At 39.7% G+C, this 26,648-nt stretch overlaps 1 protein-coding gene across 1 annotated transcript in view; it reads right to left on the minus strand.

Annotated features, from left to right (window-relative positions):
- The window catches only part of LOC140464758 (uncharacterized), a 215,700-nt gene that overhangs the window by 10,157 nt on the left and 178,895 nt on the right, over positions 1 to 26,648 (minus strand). Inside the window, exons 19-22 of the mRNA XM_072560257.1 lie at positions 23,590 to 23,709; positions 22,022 to 22,252; positions 14,298 to 14,351; positions 8,492 to 8,648 (exon numbers count right to left, since the gene is read on the minus strand). Coding sequence (XP_072416358.1) covers positions 8,517 to 8,648; positions 14,298 to 14,351; positions 22,022 to 22,252; positions 23,590 to 23,709 — 537 coding nt within the window. The 3' untranslated portion in view covers positions 8,492 to 8,516. The remainder of the gene's footprint in view (positions 1 to 8,491; positions 8,649 to 14,297; positions 14,352 to 22,021; positions 22,253 to 23,589; positions 23,710 to 26,648) is intronic.

Below are 26,648 nucleotides of genomic sequence, written 5' to 3' on the forward strand. Positions count from 1 at the left end.
TTTATATTGTCAACCCTTTGCTACATAACCAAGGCAATATCAGCAGCTGTTCTGTATTAGTGAATAGCAGGCATAAGGCATGTTGATAGCAATTGAACAGTGTTCAAATATATCATCAGTATGTGATCTGTTTCACTGATACTACAGATTGCACCAAGACACTATATGCAGAATCCTCACATCTACACTGGGACTCAAATTGATTAGTACAGTTATGTAACCACTTTCTCAAGAAACAGAAAATACTTTCACCTTCAAAAGTGAATAGTATCAGTTTCAATCACTTCACTTTTCCTCTCTTTACTGCTTAATATTTCGCTGTGTCAACACTGAATTTTAAATGTACCTTTCCTTCAGTCTATTTCCTATGGGCAAGGAACAAATTTGCTTGCAGCCCACTGGCTCACAACCTGCCTTTATAGATGGGAGCTGAGGTCTGGGAGAAATGGGTTGCAGGTGAGACATCATGAGTGGGGCAAGAGAGGGTTGCTGGCAAAGTTGTGGGAGATACAAGAGGTGAGGGAGACTGTGGGAGTTAGGCAAGGAGAGTTGGTAAAACTGTAGCAACAGGGATGTTGATGACAATGTGGGAGTGTAGGGGGGAATACTTTCTAGACTCTGGGAGGAAGTCACTTGTGGGGTTCAGATCAGCCTCATAGGAGGGGTTATGAGTCAACTTGAGATGTTATCCAAGCTGTGGGAGCAAGCCATCAACTTGGGAGCAAGTGTCCAAACAGGGTCAAGCACCTTAAAAGGAATTGTCAGTATTCAATATCAAACGCTATACTCTGACTTTCTTAGCACTGATCTTCACACTCCTCACACCAAGACACCCTGTAGGTAAATCATCTCAGTTCAGGCATCTCCTCATATCTCTCGTGAATAACCAGCACACGTTCTTACCCTCATTCAATTGCCTTTCATTCCGTTGTGTCAGTCACCCTCTTGCCTTTCCCACTTCTCCACAAAAACTATTTCTCCCATTCATAGCTCTATGCCTTTCCTTCTCATGGGACACAGCACACAACTTCTAGAGAGGAAGAGACTAAGGCCACAGTTGAAGGATCCCTCTGCAAATTGGGCGTTCATGCTCGGTTTCAGTTTTTTGTAAGCGATTGTAGTGGCTTCATCAATAAAAGGCAAGTGTTTATTTTAGCTTCATGATGAGAGGAAATGCATTCCCTCACCAACGCACAGTACTCACAGTGCCACAACACACCTCTGAGCACTTTCCCTCTCATTGCCTTACTCCACCTCATCCAGCCAACACACACTATTGCACCACCCAGGATTTGCACAGGAGCTTTGGCAGTCAGGCAATCAGCCAAGTTTGTCCTGGTTAAATCTGAGAACTGTCCCATGGTACCAGGATTCAGAGATTAATTCAAACACAGTATAATAGCATGAACAGTATCTCTTTAAAAAGTTAATGCATCAGAGTACACGGTCTCACTGAAACAATTTTAAGTGATTGTTCAATCTTCTATTTCCATTGGAGAAGCGAGGCTAGAAAATGATTCCATTATCTATGATAGCTCAGCTATGAAGGAAGTTGTTTGAAAGCAAGGTAATTAATAGAGCAATTTTCAAGAAATGCATTGAGGAATTTTAACTTTTCGAAACATACAACTCACAGCACCACGGTCCCAGGTGTGATTCCAAACTTGGGCGACTGTCTGTGTGGAGTTTGTACATTCTCCACGTGTCTGCATGGGTTTCTTCCCACAGTCCAAAGATGTGCAGGTCAGGTGAATTGACCATGCAAAATTGCCCACAGTGTTATATGCCCTAGTCAGAGGGAAGTGGGTCTGTGTGGGTTACCCTTCAGAAGGTCGGTGTGGATTTGTTGGGCCAAAGGGTCTGTTTCCACACTGGAGGGAATCTAATCTAATCTAACTGTAAGTTCTGCTTTCAGATTCAAGCAATATCCTCTAATAGCAGTTATATCCAGCCAAATATATGAAATGCCATAATGTTAAAAACATTTTCACAATGTGTGGGAAATTCCTGCTGGAATTTCAAGTCACTGCTAGTCTTCCAAAATGTTGGCTGAAGCATAAAAAACGTGCAATACCTGGTTAATGCTTGCTCCATTCTGAATAAGCCTTCAGATGCTTTTTAAATGAACAGGAATCTGGATGAAATAATCTATACAATCATATCCTGAAGCGCTCTCAGTTCATTTACTCAAAACTCTGTCATGTCTTAAAATCTGACAATTAAAAACCAATTTCTGGTAAAGATTATTTTAATCCCTTCCCAAGCAATTCTATTTTTAATGTTTTAAAGCATACTTTATGTATCCTGTTGTGATTCATAGTTTTAGAATTAAACAACTGCATATAGATTCAAGAATGAATCTGGAATGAAGGCAAATGAAGCTGGAATTACAGGGTCCTAAATCCTACCGCTGGATGAAATATCAATTCAGGAACCCAGAAATGCTAGCAGAAAAACCCCAAAGGATATTTTAGAGGAGGCAGCCAAGAACACTCAAGAAGCTTTACATCATCTACGACAAAGCATTAAAACAAATCATTGTACTTAATTGCTACCATATCTATAAACATTCACTCATTCCACACTAACAAACAATATCTGCAGTGTGCATCATTTTCAAGGTGCACTGCAGAAGTTTACTGAGACTCCTTAGACAATACCTATCAAGCTCACAACCACTTCCATCTAAAAAGACAAGGACTGCAGATACATTGGAACACCACACCAGCAAGGTCCCCTCCAAGCCACTCACCATCCTGACTTGGAAATACATCACTTTTCCTTCAGTGTCACTAGATTAAAGTCCTGTAATTCCTTGCCTAAAAACATTGTGGATGTACTTACACCAAATGAACCTCAGTGATTGAAGGTAAATTCGTCATCATCCTCTCAGGGAAGTTAAGGATAGGTAATACCCATGAATGAAGTGAGAAAGCTACCTCTGAGAGATGATCAATTAAGAGGCCATGCCTCAACAAGACTGTCAAGGAGTTGGACGCTCTACATCACCTTGAGAGACGTTGTTGGAATTTAAAAACTTTGAAACTATTGTTTATTCAATGTTCTAGGAATTACTTCCAGTCAAACTTAGCATAATGTCTATACAACAGTGTCTCTCTTCAGAGCCTATCATGTGATCTCAGACATCATTACTTGCATGTCTTATTTACATAGAGTATTAAACCTGTAATTTACATCTCGCCTTAAAATCAGTATTTTGAGACAACTTTCACATACCCCTGCATCTTGCCCCAAACACTCAGTTTCACAGAAATAAATACCATAGCGCCATACCTAACTAGTCTTAATCAAACTTTATACTTTTGTTGACATTTCATACTCCAACAATGGTATCAAGAGCTCATGGTCTGTCTTAATATTAAATTTGAATCCTGGGTTTTGCGTACTCATGTAACTGGTAGTGCTTCTTTCTCAATTCCAAATCATCTTTGTTCTGTTTCTGTTAAAGACATGGTGACATAGTTGGCTGGTTAAAGATATGGATGTTTAGTTTGCTGCCTTGCTGGATTTGGAAAAACACCACCCTTGTACAACTGAAAATGCATTAGCTGCTACTATTGTTGGTTGCACAATGAAGCAAAGAAGGGCATGCCTAAAAATAAAAAGTATCAGTCTGGTGAAGCTACAAAACAGGACTACATCCATGCCAAACAAAGTGAGTAGAAAGCAACAGACAGGGCCAAGCAATTTCACAATCATGGGATCGGGTCTAATCTCTGTAGATTAACAACTCACTGGAGGAGGCAGCTCCACAAATATCCCTCAACATTTAGTGCAAAAGTATCAGGTGCATGATCCATATTGATCTACATTGAAATATCCCAGCATCATTGATGCCAGTTTTTAGCCACTTCATGTCACTCCACTTGAGATCAAGAAAAGGCTCGATGCAGTGGATACTGCAAAGGCTAAGGGCACTGACAACATTCTGGCAATAGTACTGAAGCCGTGTGCCATAAAACTGCTGCACCCTTAGCTAAGTTGTTTTAGCGTAGCTATGACTTTGGATTCAATACAACAATATGGAAAATTGCCCAGATATGTTGTGTACACTAAAAGCAGAACAAATCCAACCCAGGGATTTCGAAATGCAAATGGACTGGGAAAATCAGGCTGACAGTGGATTGCAAGAAAGGGAATTTGTGGAGTATCTATGAGTAGACCTTTTGGAGCAGCTTGTGGTAGAGCCCACTACGGAACAGCCAATTCTGGATTTAGTGATGTATAGTGAACAGACTTGATACAGGAGCTTAAGGTGAAGGAACTCTTAGGAGGCAGTGACCATAACATGATAGAATTTACTCTGCAATTTCAGAGGGAAAAGGTGGAATCAGATAGAACAGTATTACAACTAAATAAAGGAACAAAGAGGTATAAGGGAGGAACTACCAGAATTGACTGGGAGAGGAGCCTAGCAGGAAAAACAGTGGAACAGCAATGGCAGGAGTTTCTGGGAGTAATTTGGGAGACACAGCAAAAATTAATCCTGAGGGGAAAACAAACATGGTACAAGGAAGACAAGGCAACCATGGCTAACAAGGGAAGTCAGGGACAGCATAAAAGCAAAAGAGAAAGCATATAATGCAGCATAGGGCAGTGGGAAGTCAGAAGATTGGAAAGCCTACAAAGACTTATAGAGGACAATGAGAAAAGAAATAAGGAGGGAAAAGATTAAATAGAAGGGTAAACTAGCCAGTGATATAAAAGAAGATTGCAAGAGTTTCTTTAGATATCTAAAGATCAAAAGAGAAGCAAATGTGGACATTGGGCTGCTGGAGAAGTAGTAATGGGGAACAAAGAAATGGCAGGGGAACTGAACAAGTACTTTATATGTCATCTTCACAGTGGAAGACACGAATAACATTCCAAATATTCAAGAGAGTCAGGGACAGAGGTGGCCATCACCAAGGAGAAGGTGCTAGAAAAACTCAACTTTTCACTTTATACATTAATGATCTAGATGAAAGAACTGAGGGCATTCTGGCTAAGTTTACAGGTAATTCAAAGATGGTTGGGGGAAAATATGGATTTCAGATGGGGAGGCTGCAGAAGGATTGAGACAGGTTAGGTGAGTGGGCAAAAAAGTGGCAGATGGAAGACAACGTCGGAAAGTGTGAAAAGTTGAGGTCCCAACACTGATCCTTGCAGAAAACCACTAGTCATTGGCTGCCAGCCTGATATCCCCACTCTCTGCCTTCTGCCAGATAACTAATCTTCTATCCATGGCGGGTATTTTGCCTCAAACACCTTGGACTCTTATCATATTCAGCAGCCTCCTGTGTGACACCTAGTCAAAGGCCTTCTGTAAGTCCAAATATTTGCTCTCCTTCGCCAAACCTGCTCATTACCTCCTCAAAGAATTCTAACAGATTTGTCAGGCATGGCTTCCCTTTGATGAAACCATAGTGACTTGCCCTAGTTTACCATGCTCTTTGATAGGAAGAATCGAGACATTGATTATGTTCTAAGTGGGGAGAACAGTCAGTAATGTGAAGTGCAAAGAGACTTGGGAGTTCTAGTCCAGGATTCTCTTAAGGTAAACTTGCAGGTTGAGTCAGTGGTTCAGTAGATAAATACAACATTGGCATATATTTTGAAAGGATTGGAATATAAATGCAGGGATGTACTTCTGAGGTTTTATAAGGCTCTGGTCAGATCACATTTAGCATATTGTGAGCAGTTTTGGGCACTATATCTCAGGAAGGAAGTACTGGCCGTAGAGGGGATACAGAGGACACTCACAAGAATGATCCCAGAAATGAAAGGCTTAATATATGAGGAATGTTTGAGGACTCTGGGTCGACACTCAATGGAATTTAGCAGGATGAGGGGGGATCTAATTGAAACTTACAGAATACTGAACTGCCTGGAAAGAGTGGATGTTGGGAAGATTTTTCCATTAGCAAGAGAGACTGGAACGCAAGGGCACAGCTTTAGAGTAAAAGGAGAAATTTCTTCAGCCAGAGAGTTGTGTGTCTATGGAATGCATTTCCACAGAAGGCTATGGAAGCCAGGTCATTGAGTATATTTAAGACAGGAATAGGCAGGTTTTTGATTGTCAAGGGGATCAAAGGTTATGGGGAGAAAGGGGGTGAATGGTGTCAAGAAACTTATCAGCCACGATTGAATGACAGAGTAGACTTGATGGACAGAACGGCCTAATTTATGCTTCTATGTCTTATATCTATTGTCTAAATCCACAAACATTAATTTCCTCCTTAACTGAAAGTGGCAGCAGTGTGTACAACCTCTAACATGTTCGGCAGAAATTCACCAAGCCTCTTTCATCAGCACTTTCCAAGTCCCCAACCACTTCTATCGCAAAGAACAAGGGCAGTAGATACATGTGAACACCACAACCTGCAAGATGCCTTCTGAGTCACTCACTTTGAAATATATTGCTGTTCGTTCACTGTCACTGGATCAAAATCATGAAACTCCCTCCCTCGCTGCATTATGGCCATACCTATACTAAATGGACTGCAGTGGTTCAAGAGATAGCTCACCACCATCTCAAGAGCGACTAGGAATGGACTGTAAATGTTAGCCCAGCTAGCGAAGCTCACATCCCATGAGTGATTTTTAAAAAGTGTAGGTTTGCAAAGAGCTAGAACTCCTGATAAGTATTTCCTTTATTTTCTCAAAGGGCTTCCTATTTACACTATACTTGATCCTGTCCAATAAGTTATTGTAATGGTAAATTCATTTTAAAGAGTTGGTAAAAAAAATGCCTGCTTAGTTTTCCATCCTCATAAAGCTCTGCAACTAGGTGACACTTTTGAATAATAGCTTCTCTTTGAAATCTCAGGTATTCTGCGCTCTAATGTAAAGCCTGTTGCCTGAACAAGATGCCACAAGAGGTTGAGCAAGTACCTGGGGGCCTCAATTTGAGCTGAAGGCCTACCAATGCCCTCACCACTGTTAGACTGGCTTGTGGTTTGCAGGCTTTTCCGTTGAGAAGCAGCACAGTTCTGCACCTGGATACCTAGCTGGCAGCTGAGGCATCAATAAAACATTACAAAACATTCTGTAATGTTTTGCTGTCATTACAGAATATTTACAGGGAGGTTAGTACAGTGCAGGTCAAGTCAAAACTGTCCAAAGATCCAATAAGAGGTGAGGTCATGAGATCTTAATGAACTAAATTAATGTAGAACTTTGAATGCCTTTCATTCTCACAAGGAATGCTTAAACATGCATCTTTTAGAGCCAGCAGCCTCTGGTTTTTTACATGCCAAATTTCCTGGCATTTCACAGTGCAAAACAGTAAGATATTTTCAATCAATTGGCTAATAGCCTATTCAATGTGCCATTTATCCACACTTTAAAAAGTGTGCTGTGTGACAGATGATTGCCATTTCCCCATATTTAACATTTTCATCCTCAGACCTTCTCCTGCCTATCACGAGGTTGAGTGGGGAGAAGGGATGGGGATTAGGGGAAGTTAAAGTGTTGGGAGAAACCCTTCAGATGGTGGGTTCGAGAGACCGATGGACATGGCTTATGCTAATATAAAGTGGCTATTTAACTAGAGTGAAGAGCAGAAAATCAAAGAATCAAGATATAAGTTCAATAAGTTCCTAAAAGACTAGTGATAATAATAATCACCCCAATACACTCTCCATTGTAGCATAATAGATGTGTGCTATATAACCCAAATAAAAGCAGATGATTAACACCTTTAATGTCATTTGTGAAGTAGGACTGTAGTTTCTCTTAGCTAATTGGTAGGTCTTGGGCTGAATTCTCAAGGCATTTTATAGGACATGCATTACGTCAAAGGGCAGACCCCAATAAATGCCCAATATAACACATAATAGGATATTAGCTAACACAAAGTACTGCTAAGATGCAAGAAATCTGAACCAAAAATAGAATGAGCTGAAGATACTCAGCAAGTCTGACAGCATCTTTGAAGAAAAAGCAGAGTTATCATTTCAGGTGCAGTGACATTTCCTTAGAGATAAAGCTTTTTTTAATTTCAAAAATATACTTTATTCATTAAATATATATACATAGTCACTAAAGTAGTTTGGTTCTGTACAGTAGCATATGGAGAAAACAAACATTGGAGTTTGACGAATCAAACAAATAAATCCAAGGCATTTCTTACTATTACAATACTATATATACGTAAAATTGAGGTACCAGGAGAGTCTGATAACTGAACACACACTTAACTTCAGCAGAAGGACCTCAGGCAGTGTCTTTTCCTTCAAGAAGGGTCACTGGACCCGAAACATTGACTCTGCTTTCTCTTCACAGATGTTGCCAGACCTGCTGAGTTTCTTCAGCTATTTTGGTTTTTGTCACATTAGCAAAGGTTGCTACTGTGCATAAATGATACACACTGTTAACCTGTATTTTATTCATACACAACAACAAGCTCTGTTTACATTGTATTGTATTGTTGCAATCACCAGTCACTGTTCAGCTCCTCGGCTTTGTATTGAGGAAGTGTACTGCTCACCTTTGCTCATGATTTGACAGCTTGCCTACTCTTCTTCCAAGATCACCAGTGCTTCCTGGTTATAGTCAGACTTTGGTGGTACTGATGTCTCAAGTCCCCTTTGTCCATTTTGACTTTGATACTGATCCCTGTTCAGTTCTGTTGTCGCATCAGTGAGCTGCAACAGTCAAAGTGGAAGTTATCTTTTTTTCCTCAATGATATTCATTCAAAGTCATTAAAAATGAAATATTCAGTGAGTGCATTGCCTCAGTGTGATCAGTCCATTTGATCAAAAATGTGTCTGTAGTTTTGTTCACAGGTTTGCTGATCGCAAGAGAGGTAATGGTATGGAAGTGCTAAAATTTTCTTCAGTACTCATGGGTGACCAAAGGAAAACAAAGCATTCCTATCTGCTATCCAACACCTAGAAAATATTTACAGCACAGGAATAGGCCCTTCGGCCCTCCAAGCCTGCGCCGATCCAGCTCCTCTATCTAAACCTGCCACCTATTTTCTAAAGATCTGTATCCCTTTGCTCCCTGCCCATTCAAGTATCTGTCCAGATACATCTTAAATTATGCATATCTCCCCTAAACTTCTCTCCTTTCACTTTGAACTCATGACCCTTGTAATTGAGTTCTGCACTCTGGCAAAAAGCTTCTTGCTATCCACCCTGTCTATACCTCTCATGATTTTGTAGACCTCATCAGGTCCCCCCTCAATCTCTGTCTTTCTAATGAAAATAATCTTAATCTATTCAACCTCTCTTCATAGCTAGCACCCACCGTACCACGCAGTATCCTGGTGAACCTCCTCTGCAGCCTCTCCAAAGCATCCATACCCTTTTGGTAATATTGCGACCAGACATGTATGCAATATTCCAAATACAGTCAAACCAAAGTCCTATACAATTGTAACATGACCTGCCAACTCCTGTACTCAATACCCCGACCAATGAAGGAAAGCATGCCATATGCCTTCTTGACCACTTTACTGACCTGCATTGCCACCTTCAGGGAACAATGGACCTGAACATCCAGGTCTCTCTGTACGTCAATTTTCCCCAGATCTTTTCCATTTACTGTATAGTTGGCTCTTGAATTTGATCTTCCAAAATGAATCACCTCGAATTTGCCCAGATTGAACTACATCTGTCATTTCTCTGCACATTTCTCCCATCTACCTGAATTCTGCTGCATTTTCTGACAGTCCCTTCACTATCTGCTACTCCACCAATCTAGGTGTCACCTGCAAACTTGCTAATCAGGCAACTGATACCTTCCTCCAAATCATTTATATATATCACAAACAACAGTGGTCCCAGCACAGATCCCTGTGAAATGGAAAATCTCTCTTCCACTACTACTCTCCGTCTCCTGTTGCCCAGCCAGTTTGCTATCCATCCAGCTAGAATACCCTGGACCCCATGCGACTTCACCTCCTCAATCAGCCTTCCATGGGGAACCTTATCAAATGCCTTACTAAGGTCCATCTATATGACATCTACAGCCTATCCCCCATCATTCAACTTTGTCACCTTCTCAAAGAATTCTATTAGCTTTGTAAGACATGACCTTCCCCACACAAAACCATGTTGCCTATCACTGATAAGCCCATTTTCTTCCAAATGGGAATAGATCCGACCTCTCAGTATCTTCTCCAACAGCTTCCCTACCACTGAGGTCAGGCTCACCAGTCTATAATTACCTGGAGTATCCCTGCTACTCTTCTTAAACAAGGGGACAACATTAGCAATTCTCCAGTCCTCTGGGATCTCAACAGTGTTCAAGGATGCTGCAAAGATATCTGTTAAAGCCCCAGCTATTTCCTCTCTCGCTTACCTCTACTTGGGGTAGATCCCATCCAGATCTGGGGACTTGTCCACCTTAATGCCTTTTAGAATACCCAAAACTTCCTCCCTCCTTATGACAACTTGACCTAGAGTACTCAAAGATCTATCCCTCACCTCAACATCCATCATGTCCCTCTCCTCGGTGAATACCGATGCAAAGTAATCATTAAGAATCTCACCCATTTTCTCTGAGTCCACGCATAACTTTCCTCCTTTGTCCTTGAGTAGGCCAACCCTTTCTTTTGTTACCCTCTTGCTCCTTAAGGCAAATCCCAAAAATAGGCTTTGGGATTTTCCTTAATCCTGTTTGCTAAAGATATCTCATGACCCCTTTTAGCCCTCATCAGTTTCAGGCAGTAATCAAAGCTGGCCAGGAGCAGGCATTTTTTTTTGGTCCTTGGGTACTGCTGGCATAAAATATCTCTGTTCATCTGCACCAATTCCATAATATCACACTCAGTGAGTCTTAAATTCCACAAAACCGAGTGACAGTAAAAGCTCAAAAGTAGATATTTATTCCACCAAATGTAATTCATATAACATGCTGTGAAGCAGTCAAGTAAACAAATTGTAACATTTTCACATTGTTGTGGAAAATGGGATCAATAGCTCATAACTGGACTGACATTTCTCACCACTGCCAATAATTCTTATCTAGAAAAATCGGTGTTCAATGACAGAGTCTTTGGAATTCTCTTCCTCAAAAGGCATGGGAAATGCAGAACCTTCAAATTTTTTAAGGCACAGGCTGACAGATTCATGGTTACCAAGGAGATGGAAGATATGCAGGAATGGACAGTTCAGGTTAAATCAGATCAATCCTGATTTTATTAAATAGCAGAGCAGACTCAAATGAACAAACGGCTTACCCTTGTTTCTTGTTGCTATGATATTATCAATGTTATCCTCCATTAAAGATTAATCATTTGTAGTACAGTTATCTGGTCTGCCTAACATTTCACATTGAGTAAAAAGAACAGTCTTCTAAACTCTAGTTTGAGCAATCCAAGGTCACAGAGAAAATTCCTTGCTTGTGGCATAGAATCAATCTGCACCTGACAATCCAACAATGTGCTTTGTCTTTAAAGAGATTATTCTGTCCATCATTACTTTCAGTTGCCCATTACTGTGTGCAATCTGGAGACCATTTTATGCTACTGCTTGAATAGTCTAATCTGGATGCATTGAGACTCACTGTAATATGCTCAGCACCAATACAGATTGTATCAGGTGGTGAATAAATGTCAGCAAACAAGCTCTACACACTCTTTCTAAACTCAATTTTATTTCAACCAGATGTGCACATCATGAATTCAGATGTGGAAGTCAGTAGACCCTGCAAGGTAGACAATCTAGTAAGTCCACTAAGGTCCTGATGGGTTGTTCACAAAGTTCCTCTGAAGGAGAAAAAAAAAATCTATTCTCGTTCAAATTGCTTTCACAGTGAGACAAGCAAAATTGAAGGACAGTACACATTTCATCCAGAGTGAACAGATGTGGGTTTGGTGAATGCAGATTTTTAAGATCATTCTAAAAATCAGGCGAGATCTGCAACTATTATTTAAGTGGCATATGTTGTGCTAGGAAAATAAAGTACATTAAGAAAGCAAATTAAATTTTTTTTAACGAATCAGGCAGGCATAAACAAACTCTATTGGAGAAAAACTGATTAGTTCAGGAGGTAATGAGTACAACCTGGTTGCGGCAATTCAACTGTAAAGAGGATGTATAACTAAAGGAGGCATATTAGTGGCAGTGTGGTAATGTCACTGGACTAGAAATCCAAGTTAATGTCCTGGGGGCAACAGTTCAAATCTTATCTTGACAATGGTTAAAATTTGAATTTAATTTAAAAAATCTCCAAAGCAATACGGTTGACTCATCTATAATAAATGGTGGTCCAGCCAGTGACGGCTGCATCCTATAAAGAAATATTTTTTAAGAAGACCAATGTAGTGTCAACAATTCATATTCAAATTCAAATTCATATTCAGATCCCAGATTGCCTCCTATAAGGGAGGCTATCTGGGATCTACTTTAGCCCTGCTGAGGAATTCTGTTGGGCAAACTGGTAGGAGCTGAAGACCAAAGTCTTGACTCACCTAGGCCACTGGAAGGGACTGCTTACAGGAGCTGAATGCTGGTCATAGACCAACTGCTGACCTCCACGCTGTGACTCAGCTGTTCCCTTTGACTACCTGCACCTGGTTTTGCCACAAAGCTCCAGAAGGTGTTGGTTCACACTTCTGGGATAAGAAGATGCACTGGGATGCTGCAGTCACTTGATGGTGTGCCCCTGCTCCCTGATGGTGATCTTCTGTCTTCAGATCCTGCATCAACTTGCAAGAGTTGGCAGGGGTCATGTAACTTACCCTCTCTACTTCTTTTTATGCACCATGCCGCTGTTGATTCCAGGAACTAGCTGTGGCCCTGGGGTGCAGGCTTTCCAAAAATCACTACCTGCTAACGACCCATAAAGCAAGGCAGTCAGCCTGACTAGGTGAAACTTGATTTTGGTTCCGCTACACAAACTGGGTGGTAGTGAGATGAACATCACCCACTGTATTCCACATCAGCTCACAGATTGACAGTTGCACATTTAGAACCAAACATAAAGAGATTGTGTTAAAAATTCAATTTTCATGCAACAGTTTACTTGACAGTTTAGCATTGTTCAAAGAATCCAAGAGTCAGAGTAGAGCTATTTCAGCAGAAAGCTCAAATCTCTTATATATTGCTGACTGCACTTTGATGCAGTCCAACTATATTTTAATCTCACTGCTCCTTCTTTAGCAGAAAAGTAATTTTCTAAGAATTCCTATGAAATTATTTAACACCCAGAAAAATCCGTATTGGTGCTGATTTAAGGATAATCTAAAAACAAGATGAAAACTGAGTATTGATGTTAATTGTCTGTGCCAACCAGGATACATATATCCTATGAATTACTCTTTACTTCCAAGATGCCAATTATTCTATGATTAGCTTTCTATTTTTATCAAGACTATGAAGAATTAAATCCCACAATACAGACAGTGAACAAGCATTTTCACTTTGAGTCACTGAAATCTGGATGCAAAATGCAATAAGTTTTAGATTTGCTTTTTTCCCCTTTAGTGCTTAAACTTCACATCACTTAATGTTGCCATGATTGTATTACTGAACAAGTCAGATGCCAGAGTGAGACTTGGCTTGTAGACCATAAGTTTTATTTTTGTTTGACATGAAAGACAATCACTGAAGATGAAGCAGTCTTTTCATAACAAACATGGACATTTATTGCAGAAAAGAAAAAACACAAACTATAATATGCTAGACAAGAGGAACTGTAAAGAGGAACCTCAATTATCCGATCAAGATGGGCATGCATTATTTCGTTCGGATAATTGATTATACGTTTAATCAATCCAATGCATCTCCTCTGGAGCTCAGAGTTTTCTGAAGGTTCCTTTTTCCTCTCTCTACCTGCCTTGCTCCCCCTCTCTGTCTCAGGGTTCATTTCTGAGCAGACACACATTTGTGTGTAAAGGACTTGCAGCATTGCTCAAGCCTCATCCCATCTCCACTCCCACCCTGCTCAGCCCCATCAGTTCAATGGAATTGATACAGGGAGTACTTGGTATGTCCGCTCCCCATTCAGGAGACAAGCACAGCATGCGTGAGTCTCTTTAAAGGACCACAAACAGGCAAAACTGATTAATTCAATCAGGGTGTGGCTTACAACCGGCTTGGTAAATCAGCATTCAAAGCCATGGGAACTCAATTTACACTGCAAATAATGTTTGAGATTTTGTGTATCAGTTTGGCCAATTTTAGATAAATTGCATTGCTAAATCTGCAGTTTCACTCAAACCCAACGGCAATACCTCATTAAATCCTTCAAAGAGAAAAATTGAAGTTTCGGAAACATTTCAAGGATTGCAAACAAAAAAATTATTAAAGCCAAGTTTCAGAGTCCAGAATGACTAATTTACCTCATTGATCCCCAGAGCTTCGTTTTCATGGATTGTGGTTATTGAGTGGCGTGGCTTCACGACATAGAAATGGAAAATGACAATAAAAATGAAAGTGTGGCATTCAAACACTAGAGCAAATTGACAAACATTGTCAGCTATATTTTATGCACATTCTGGGCTTTTCTTTTAATTCATTCCTTTAAGTTTATTAGCATTGAAACAACAACTGAACAATTAATTGAGGGAAACCAAAATAAGTTAGTCACATTAAGACAGAAAATGTACAACTAACTTGGATAGTTAACCAGCAGTCACTCACCCTTCTGTGTAAGTCATATCTTGTGATTGTGCATAATATATCCTCAGATGAATTATGCAGTTACAGTTATTTACTTGAAGAACTGCACATGCAGTTTTGTCTTTAGTTGCTGCTAGCCAAATTGCTGCAATCTCATTGATTGCAGGATGATAATGTGGTCAGAAATTTCCTTTGATTTGCTCTGCAGAATAATAATTCATTATAGCGGGTGAATGAGTGCAGTATTTAATGTTTCAGTCCTAGTAAAAATTCACAGGTACTTTAGAATGATGCCAAAAGCATATGAACTCCATCCAGAAATGTGCTCACTGATATCTTGAAGCTCGAGACAAGAGAAACCTTCAGTGGGGACAAATTCCTGGTAACAGGAGATAAAAATTACTCAACTTTTTGTTTCTTTTTCCACTTTCACCTTTCTCTTCCTCCCTCAGTTTGATACCTGTACCAAACACCCTCCAATTCTTTGCTCAATTGGACATTTCCCATTTAGTAGCTTTTAAATTGGTAACAGTTGAGTCTGAGACAACAAAGAAGCGCTTGGTGAAGCACTGACCTTATCCTAATTAGTTTGACACATACACACAACATTTTCCAGCAGGAACAACTGGATATCAAAGATGGTCAATTTGCATAATTTTCCCATTCCTAATTGAAGACACAGAGGGCAATTAGAAAGGTTGCAGAGAAGAGTGACTAGAATGAGTCCAAGAATTTTGTATTTTAGGTCCTAGAAAGGGTGAAGAAGCAGGTATTGGCCCTTTAAATTAGGAAAGGAGAAGGGGAGACTCAATAGTGACATTTGCAGTCACAAATGGCTTTAATAAAGTGACTGCGAAAGAAGCTGGTTCCATTGGTAGGAGGATCAGCAACTAGAAGATATGGAACCAAGGCAATTGGCAAAAGAATACATGGTGAGATGAGGAGAATGTCTTTTACCTAGCGAGTCATGATGGTCTGGAATGCAGTCAGGTGTGGTAATGGAAATAGAATCAACAGTAACTTTCAAAAGGGAATTTACTTAGTGCTATACAACAGGCATGTCATACTTACAGATACGGGGTTAATGAAGGTGATTGTCATGTACAGTCTGGTTTATGGCATCATAATATTTCTACTATGGCATTTACGGTTATTGTTTATTTGATTAATCAAGCAGAAAATAGAATGCTCTCAGTTATATACAAACTAAATTGAAAATGAAAACTACCTGTCTGTAAATATTGTGTCTGTATGTATCACCAAGTTTTGAAAAGTCAAGAATTGTCATATTATCAAGGAGAGGAAAACTGTTGAGTGGAATGATACATAATGAATAAAAGAATTAGATCTAGGAGCTGCTAGGTCTAGACACAATGAATGGTTGGGACTGCCATTGGTGTGTGCAGGAAGCAATACCTGGATACCATGCAAAGCTGGCAACAACTGATACAGAACAACACCCAAACTTACTTACAAAGCCCTCCGTTAGTAGGAGTTGTTAGTAGTTTTCTCTCTCCTGAGATCCTGCTCTCTTTCATGCAAGTCTGCTTTCATAATTTCTTTCCTCAAAAATTTACCCCTCTGTACCTGAAAAATACCATCTCAATTCCAAACTCCCTTTTCTTCTCCACAATCCTTGTGTGAATTGTCGCTTTTCAAATCTATGCTCATCTTTCCTACAATTTTATGTTTAAATTCCTTCAGTCTGATCACCATATGGAAATGGGTCTTGTTAGGAATGAAACTATTTGTGACTTTGACTACAGTAAGCTCTCTTCTTCCTTCTTGGTCTATCAGCAGCCTTTGACAAAGTCAACATCATCTTCCTCTAATGTCTCTCCGCTGTCATCTGGCGGGGTTAAACATCCTTGGCTAGGAACCATTATTACCCATATAGTCAATTAGAGAATCACCTGCAATTGCTTCTGTTCCTATCCTCACTGTTACTTCTGGACATCTCCAACAATCCATCTTGGTTACTTTCTACTTCTGCTCAAAGATTTCATCCAGAAACATAACACTGGACTTTACGTGTATGCCAATTACACTCAGCTATACCTCAATGTCACTTCCATGGAACCTGCAATTGTCTCTGATTTGTTAGGCATCCAATATTGGATCAGTAGGAATTTCCTCCAGTTAAGTACTGAGATGATATTCCCTGTTCATTATTTACAGCATGATAACAGTCTTAAGATGACAAAGAGCTTTTGCAACCTTGGTGTTGTATTTGACCATGCGGGCTACCTCCTTCCACTTCCACAACATTGATTGACTCAAGGCATTGCCACAACTCACCAGTTGCTAAACCGTTATCTATGCCTTTGTTATTTCTAGACTCTAGACTTGAGAGTCCAGAGCCAGTACAGCCCTGTTAGGGTGAAAGGCAAGCCTGGCAGGTGAATGGAATGTTGGATGGCTAGAGAAATTGAGATTTTGGTTTAAGTAAACGAAGGAAACATATGTCAGGTATAGACAGCACAGATCGAGTGAATCTTTAGAAGAGTATAAAGACAGTAGGAGTATACTTAGAACATAGAACATTATAGCACAGTACAAGACCTTCGTCCCTCTATGTTGCGCTGTCCTGTGAAACCAATCTGAAGCCCACCTAACCTACACTATTCCATTTTCATCCATATGCCTATGCAATGACCATTTAAATGCCCTTAAAGTTGGCAAGTCTACTACTGTTGCAGGCAGGGTGTTTCACACCCCTACTACTCTCTGAGTAAAGAAACTACAGCTGACATCTATCCAATATCTATCACCGCTCAATTTAAAGCCATGCCCTCTTGTGCTATCCATCACCATCCGAGGAAAACGGCTCTCACTGTCCACCCTACCTAACCATCTGATTATCTTATATGTCTCAATTAAGTCACCTATCAACCTCCTTCTCTCCAACGAAAACAGACTCAAGCCTCTCAGCCTTTCCTCGTAAGGCCTTCTCTCCGTATGAGGCAACATCCTAGTAAAAGACTTAAGAGGAAAATCAGGAGGGCATAAAGGGGACATGAGATAGCTTTGGCAAAAAAGGGTTAAGGAAAATCCAAAGGGATTTTACTAATACATTAAGGACAAAAGGGTAATGTGAGAGAGAAAATAGCACCCCTCAAAGAACAGCAAGGCTGCCTGTGTGTGGAACCATAGGAGATGGGGGAGATTCTAAATAAGTATTTTGCATCAGTTTTTACTGTGGAGAAGGACATGGAAGATTTTGAATATAGGGAAGTGGTGGTGCTAGACGTCTTAAAATGCATAAAGGTGGATAAATCCCCAAGGCCTGATCAGGTGCACTCTAGAACTCTGTGGGAAGCTAGGGAAGTGAACGTTGGGCCCCTTGCTGAGATATTTGTATCATCAATAGTCACAGATGAGGTGTCGGACAATTAGATGTTGGCTAATATGGGGCCACTACTTAGGAAAGGTGGTAAGGAAAGGCCCAGGAACTACAGACTGGTGAGCCTGATATTATTGGTGGGCAAGTTGTTGGAGGAAATCCTGAGGGACAGGATTTGCATGTATTTGGAAAGGCAAGGACTGATTAGGGATAGTCAACATGGCTTTGTGCGTGAAAAATCAGGTCTCACAAACTTAATTGAGTTTTTTGAAGAAGTAACAAGAGGATTGATGAGGGCAAAGCGGTGGGCATGGTCTATATGACCTTCATTAAGGGGTTGACAAAGTTCTTCATGGTAGACTGGTTAGCAAGGTTAGATCTCATGGAATACAGAGAGAACTAGCTCAAAGGAAGAAGACAGAGTGTAGTGGTGGAAGGCTGCCTTTCAGACTCGAGGCCTATGACCAGTGATGTGTCACAAGGATCGGTGCTGGGTCCACTGCTTTTTGTCATTTATATAAATGATTTGGATGTAAACTTAGGAGATATAGTTAGCAAATTGCAGATGACACCAAAAGTGGACAGGGGAGAAGGTTAACTGAGAGCACAATGGGATCTTGACCAGATGGGCCAATGGGCTGAGGTGTGGCAGGTGTTGTTGAATTTAGATAAATGTGAGGCGCTGCACTTTGGAAAGGCTAATCAGGGCAGGATTTATACACTTAATGGTAAGGTCTTGGGGTGTGTTGCTGAACAAAGAGACCTTGGAGTGCAGATTCATAGTTCCTTGAAAGTGGAGTCGCAAGTAGATAGGATAGTGAAGGAGGTGTTTGGTATGCTTTCCTTTATTGATTGGAGCATTGAGTATAAGAGTTGGGAGGTCATGTTGCGGCTGTACAGGACAATGATTAGGCCAATTTTTGAATATTGTATGCAATTCTGGTAGTCCTGCTACAGGAAGGATGTTGTGAAACTAGAAAGGGTTCAGAAAAGATTTACAAGGATGTTGCCAGGATTGGGAGAGGCTGAATAGGGTGGGGCTGTTTTCGCTGGAGTGTCGAAGACTATGGGGTGACCTTATAGAGGTTTATAAAATCATGAGGGGTGTGGGTAGGATGAATAGACAAGGTCCTTTCCCTGGGGTGGGGGAGTCCAGAACTAGAGGGCATAGTTTTAGGATGAGGGGGGAAACATTAAAAGGGACCTAAGGGCAATTTTTTCATGCAGAGGGTGGTGCACGTATGGAATGAGCTGGCAGAGGATGTGGTGGAGGCTAGTACAACATTTAAAAGGCATCTGGATGGGTAAATGAATAGGAAGAGCTTAGAGGAATATGGGCCAAGTGCTGGCAAATGGGACTAGATCAGTTTAGGATATCTGGTCGGCATGGATGAGGTGGACTGATGGGTCTGTTTCTGTGCTGTACATCTCTATGACTCTGTGACTATGACAGAATACACCTTGCCATCCTTCAATGGAGGGATGAGAATTTTAGAACATGAAGCATTACTTAACCAAGGGTAAATATTTGTTAAGGATCACGGGGTGATTATTGAACAAGATTTGGGATGAATTAGTATAGGGACAGCAGAGTTTTGGATGACCTCCAGTTTACAAAGGGAGAACATACGAGGCCAGCCAGAAGTGTGTTTGAACAGTCAAGTCTAGAAAATAAGTTCGGATGAGAGTTTCTTCAGCAGGTTAGCGGATGTCAGGACAAATTGAGGTAGAAACAGATGGTCATAGTAATAGTGCAGGCATGTGCTGAAAAATTAATTTTGTGTTAAATAACAATCAAAGCCAGTGAACAGCCTGACTCAGCCACAGATAGTTTTCAGAGAGATGGATGGAGTCAAAAATTTTGGGCTGAAGATATTAGCTTCCATTTTCCAAATATTTAACTCTGGGGTAACATCTGCTTAGGACAAAGTGAGGACTGCTGGATCTTTGGGAAGAAGTCTGACAATTTAGAGATAGTAGAAGAGTCAAGGGAGATGATAGCAAAGTAGAGCTGGCTGTCATCAATATTCATATGAAACACTTTGTCTCCACATGATGTCATTGTGCAGCATATAGATGAGAAATAGGAGGGAGACAAGCATAGATCCTTCCTTGCAGGATACCAGAGGAAACAATGAGGGAGCAGAGAGTTATTGCATGTGATTTTCTAACTGTTGCTGCAATTCGATAGATAAAATGAAACCGGTGAGCATCCTTTCACATAGTTGGATGACAGAAATATACCAGCAACACTTTGCATGGCAATAATAACTTTAGACAAGCCAGAAAGTCCCAAATATTTGGTCTGTGCTGAATTTACAGATCTCAGACACTCAGATAGCATTTAAATGGCTAGCACAGTAGTTCACACTGTTGCCTCAAAGCACCAGAGGTCTGGGTTTAATTCCAGCCATTTATGCCTGTGTGGAGTTTGCACATTCTCCCCATATCTGCATGGGTTTCTATTGGGTGCTGCAGGTTTCCTCTCACAGTCAAAAGATGGAGCAGTGGTGGACTCTCCCTCTTTATGGGCATTTAAATGGGCATTGGATAGGCATATGGAGGATAGTGGGCTAGTGTAGGTTAGCTGAGCTTGGATCGGTGCAACATCGAGGGCCAAAGGGCCTGTACTGCGCTGTATTCTTCTATGTTCTATGTGCGGGTCAGTGTCTTGTCCATGGGAAATGCAGGGTTATAGATATAGACTGGGGGATCTAGGACTAGGTGGATTGTTCTCAGGAGGGGTGATGCAGACTCAATATGCTGAATGGCCTCTTTCTGCACTGTAGGGATTCTATGATTCTAACATGGTTCAGTTCGCCTCGATATCACTGACTGCAGATCCCATCTAGTAGTCCTCACTTGACAATAGAGCAAGACTGAAATGAAACTGAGTTTGGACTTTGTTGTGACAGCTAAGTTCCTCCCTTACTCCAGATACCAGTGAATAGTCAGTCTGTACTCAATATTGAAGTTGACACATGAAGAAGAATCACTTTATGAAAGTGTTAACCTAATCCTGCAGAATCATATCACAGCATTATTTCAAGCACAATAAAAGAAAAGAAAATTGGAGCCAAAAAATTCAAAATGATTCAATTATAGGGTAAAAGTGATGCAGATTAAAGTGACTTGTAAGCTTTCTCTATTCACACTTGGCCATATTTCTTGATACTTTTCAGTTAAAGATTCTTAATTTATAACAGGCGACTCAAGCACCAAAAGGATTGGCATTTTGTTGCAATGGGTAACAATTGGATGTGTGTCTGATGAGTTAAGTGATGACGTAGTGACCATGCATCATCAAAAATTGCCTCTATAAAATAAGTGAGAAGATTGTCGAAGCAGGAACAAATTTTAGCTTGCAAAAGATTTAAGAAAGCAGTGATGGAAGAAATACTGTGAAACACAGAAAGAAGCAGAAGCGACCAATAATCCACTTTGGAAACTTATCGATAACCAATTTGTAAGAAGTGGAATACGTTCACATACTTTTGCTTCCTACACATTAACTGCAGATTTCCTTTAGTATTTTTAGGAATTTTTTTAATCCTCCAACAGAAGTAAAATCAACCCTTCTAATCAAACACTGTGCTAGATGGGGAGTGCTTCAATATCACATCGCAGACACTGTATTTTTAATACATTTCCGACTAGTCCCACAGTTACTTGAAGGGGAAACTAGACACTGAAAAGGCAATGCTGTTTTCATTGTGTAAGGTTACATAAATCTAGACTATGAAATATTAAATATGTTTACATAACCAAGCAGTTCATGCAGTCAGCAAATACAAGTGTAGCTTCCATCTGACACGTATTTTCTGAGAAACATGTTTGACTCTTCCTTCTCAAATTGTCTAGCAAGTTACTTATCTATATTAAGGGTAACAATTCACCACCACAGTCTTATACACATCTAAAATGGGAAATAAATACTGGCCTTACTGGCAATTCCCATATCCCTCAGATAATTTTGTTTTAAAAAGGCATGTTATTTCTTTGCTTACTAATATCCATGCAAAATATGAACTCAGTTGAGTGAAACAATTAGGCAGAAAAACACTTCAAAGCACAAGAAAGCATCACTGATCAGCTTCTCACCTTAATGTACAGGGAGTGGAGACTGCGAGAGAGGTTAGAGGTCATGTAGTAGTTACATGGGGCAATAGGAGAGAAACGAATTTGTGATCCAGAGGTTAGACAAGTGACAGGTGAGAGTGACAGTGGAATTGACTGGGATGTGTCTTGAGAGCACAGCATGGGCTGGTACGTTTTGTGGCACAAACTGGGATGTGAGACAGAAGTTAAGATGGTGGATAATGGGCACAGCCACTGTTGAAGAAGAGCAAATAATAAAACAGATGGAACAACATTTTGAATGAACTCCTGCACTCAGTTAAAAAAAAGAACCTCAAAATGTTAATGGACATAAGCTGGTCTAAAATAATGCATATAAAAGGTTTTTTTTAATGAAAACGTCTGGCAAAATATCTCAATAAAATTCACAATGGAAATTTAATTCTATAAAAGACTATTAGATAGAACACGTGTCAGTAAAAATCAACAGAAAATACTTGTTATGCAATTCTAATAGAAAATTAAACAAACATGAAATTTGATCATAATTTGACCCTGTGCAAAAAAGGATATCGAGTATGTATAAGTACCACAAAGCAAATAGTATCAGATGAATATCATTAAAATTGTAGAAAATTGTTTTGAGATAAAGTGAAACTGAACTGAACAAATCGTTTTTCTACAGCATATCTATTATACCGAGGAGTGAAGAGACATTTATAACAATATTTTATATCAGAGCTGAATTTTGGAAAGCACCTTTTTTGCTATCTAATTCACCTCATCTGCACTTGTCAACTGTCTGATGGGTAACTTGTTCAACAGATAATTTGGGAAAATAGTTAAAGGACAAATTAAGCAAAATATTTTTTAAATTACAACTTTTGCTTTTCAGTTCATTATCTTTTAGATATAACATATCACCCTAATACTAACACATTGACTTTTCACTAAACTTTCTTCAAAGTGCATGAACCTTCATTGAAAATGCTGCTGCCACACAAGACACATAATGGCTATTAAAGGAATTTTACACTCAGGAAGTAGCTAATGTTATACATCACAGTTTTGATTACAGTGGTAGTTCAAATCAATGATGTAACGATATTAATCCGCCACCAGTCACATTGTATTACACTACACGCTTGGATCCAAATTCATGTACTTTTCCAGACAGTGTTAGATATTTTATTTTTGGTACAGAATATTAAATAAAGTCAGTGCCACAGAAATAGCAGATACTGGTCCCACTTCGTCAGATTTAAAATATTAACTTTAAAATATTAAAATAAAATGAAAAGAATTTGCTATTAATAGTATAGCACAACACAAATGGCCGAGTTCAAACTATCACTTGCCAGTGAATAACAGCATCAATTACAAATTCACATTTTAACTGTCTGCTTCAGTTAGGTTGAAATCATTATAAAACAGAGTGTTAAGTCAGGGTATATATGAATAGGATAAAACAGCAAGCAGACAAAATTTCACTCACATTGCATGTCTTTAAAGGATAATTCAGGATCATAATAAAGAGAATATTTGATGGTTCAGTGCAACTTGTTCCAGCTTCAGCTTTTGAAGCTGCATACCTCAGTGTCACCAAATTCTTCAGGGTGCTTTCTAAACAGGTTATGACACGTTTCTTCAAACTTTGGAACTGCAGGGACCTTCTGAACAGCGGTAATTGGACGAATCACACCAGGTCTAGTCTGGACACAAAAGGTGAAAGAAAAATAATGCTGATTTAATATGGGAGTGTCCTGTTCATAGAATAGTCCATAGTGATTAAATTTACACAAATTATCTCAAAAGGCTTAAAATTATTCGATGGCATACTTGAAATTATGTTAACAGAGGCATTAACTAAAAATAGGTCAGAAAATAACTTGCATGAACATCTGTTCAAAATAAATATCAAATAAATAATCATATGCATTAATGAAAGAGGAATAGAAGATGTAGAGGAAGAAAAGATGCAAGAGAAATGAAGAGAAAGAGAAATGTCTTTTGATGAAGGGTGATAAATCTTTGAAGAAAGAAACAGAGAAAATGTTCAAAACCCGATATGACTCTTCTTCTATCCTAAATAGTTATAACTAGATTCAAAATGTTAATTCTTTTTCTCTCTCCACTGATGCTGCAAAAGCTGCTGAACTTGTTTAGCACTTCAGTGTTTAGCACCTCCTGATATTGTCCAAACATGTCATTTGGAGGATACCACAGGGATTAATCAACATATGATGAAAGCAGGCACAGCTTAGCTGCGGCAAGGCTGGAGAAAGTCAGAAATCACATGACACCAGGTTATAGTCCAACAGGTTTATTTGAAATCAAAGCACAACCCCTTCCTTCAGGTGAAGTGAGAGGGAAGTTCACAAAACACAGAATTTATGGGCAGAGATATCAAAAGACCATACTAATGGTGTGTGTCGAATACTTAGTCTCTGCAGGTGATCAGGGGTGTTAGATGGTGTGAACGAAGTGTCAACAGCTGAATAATTGTTCTTCACATTTCACAGTGGCAGCCAGCAGTTCAGATACTGACCAAGCTTGTCATTTGGAGGATAGCACAGGGATTAATCAGCATGTGTTGAGTCCAGTCACAGCTTAGCTGCAGCAAGGCTGGAGGGCAGGGGGAGCAAGCATAAGGTTGCCAAGGGGAGAGGTCTCATATGGGATATGCTACAGAGCATTCAGATGAAGGTTCATGGGCCAGGGTACACAGTATTGTACAATATGTTTGGGATCTGCAAGGGTTGACTGATTTTACAAGGTAAGCTCTGCTAATCAAGTCTGTTCTGGGAAGAGCTACAGTTGCAAAAGTGTATTCTACCTTTTGCTGTTCAGTTCCAGTAATAAACCTACAAATAAAAGCAAAGGGCACAATTTGGTTTTGAAATAGGAGAAATCTGAAATAAAATAAGAAGTGCTTAACAAGTTCAGGTTTTGCAGCGTCGGTAGAGATAGAAAAAGAATTAACATTCTGTGTCCAGAATGACTCTTCTTTAGAACTGAAGAGGAGTCATATTGGGGTTTAAAGCATTTTCTCTGTTCCTTTCTCCATGGTTGCTTCAAGACCTGCTGAGTTTTTACAGCGCTCTGTGTTATAGACAATAAACCTATTTTGTTCATCAAGCCTGAGCTTCTCTGCTGCCAAATACTTTGTGCAGGTATGCTTTACCATTTAATATTGACAACTTACACAAATACCAGTTAGAAAGATTGGTGGCAATGATTGTGTGCAACGCAACTCAAATAGTAACTATGGACACGGCCAGAACATTAACAGGTTGGTAACACTGTTAATGAAAATGAGGAACAATACTCATTAGTGTAACAGCCAAATGCTCAGGATTCTGGAAAACATGTTGATGCTGACTGACAGGTTCATAGGAAATGTTACATCAGCAATGGCTCTAATAGTACCACTCTTGAGTCAAATATTCCAGATTCAAACTCTCTGTAGCCAAAAATTGAAACAGATTCTCCAGTATTACACTAAGTGATTGCTGGATATAGGTCCAATAGATCTATTTTGAAGAAGAATGGGGGAATCTTATCTCTAATATTCTAGCCAATATTTATTCCTAACGAACATTACAAAAACACTTGTTGGTTAATGCATTACTATTTGTCAGGGAGTTAATGTCTAAATTTGGCTGCTGTGTTTCTGATATTATAACAACAATAATCAATTCATGACTATTCTGCATTTTGAGTCATTACATAAATACCTGTTTTTCTGCCTTCTTTCATTTGAAATAGAACCATGAGGAGATTATTCAGCCTTCAATCCTCTTCTGTAATTAGATCATAACAATTCTTCTAACACACTGCTATTGATTCACATTGGCCCCATGTCCCTTGATGTCTTTATAATTTTTTTAAAAATCTATCAATTTGTGCTTCAAACATATTTGAAAACCAAGATATCACAGTTCCAAATGTATTGTACAACACTGTATTCTGGCCTTTTAAATGTCTCATCTGAATCCTCTGCAGCATATCCCATAAGCGATCTCTCCCTTTGGCAACCTTATACTTGTCTGCGCATCCGTTTTAAGAGATGTGGGTGAGCTTTAAATATAGGCGGCAAGGACATTGAGACACTTGCTGAACCATTCATAATTAACAGCATAGGATGTGCTGGTAAGATACTGAAGTGTGGCAATGAACACACAGCATGAAGATGGCAGTCTGATTGCAGTGCAACCAATGAAAACATTTTCACTGCACAACGCAGTGCCAAATTTAATTTGCAAGTTATAGTTTGTAAGTTAGCACCCTACAAATGAAGAAGAAATCTGCTATATTATTGTCAAAACCCAAATTGTTTGATAGAGTCTTTAAAGAGAGCAAAACCGAAGCCTCTAATTGGTTTGGCCAATAGCTGGTTGCGCACTATACAATAAGTCCATTTGTGCTCTCAGGGAAAGCAGAGATGGGTGACAACAATGCTGCCTTTCTCAGTGTCACCCACACCAAAAGCAAATAACAGAAGCCTTAGCAGGGAGTCCATGCCACATTTGTCACTTCTTTCTGCTGTAATAGCTTTTGCAGTTTTAACAACTCGTACAGGAGTGTGCCCAAGTGCTGTTTGAACAGATAACTAGTTAAATAATCTATGAGGTGGATTCATCACCCTTCC

Source organism: Chiloscyllium punctatum, chromosome 3 (assembly GCF_047496795.1).
Source record: "Chiloscyllium punctatum isolate Juve2018m chromosome 3, sChiPun1.3, whole genome shotgun sequence".
In the NCBI taxonomy this organism is placed as follows: domain Eukaryota; kingdom Metazoa; phylum Chordata; class Chondrichthyes; order Orectolobiformes; family Hemiscylliidae; genus Chiloscyllium; species Chiloscyllium punctatum.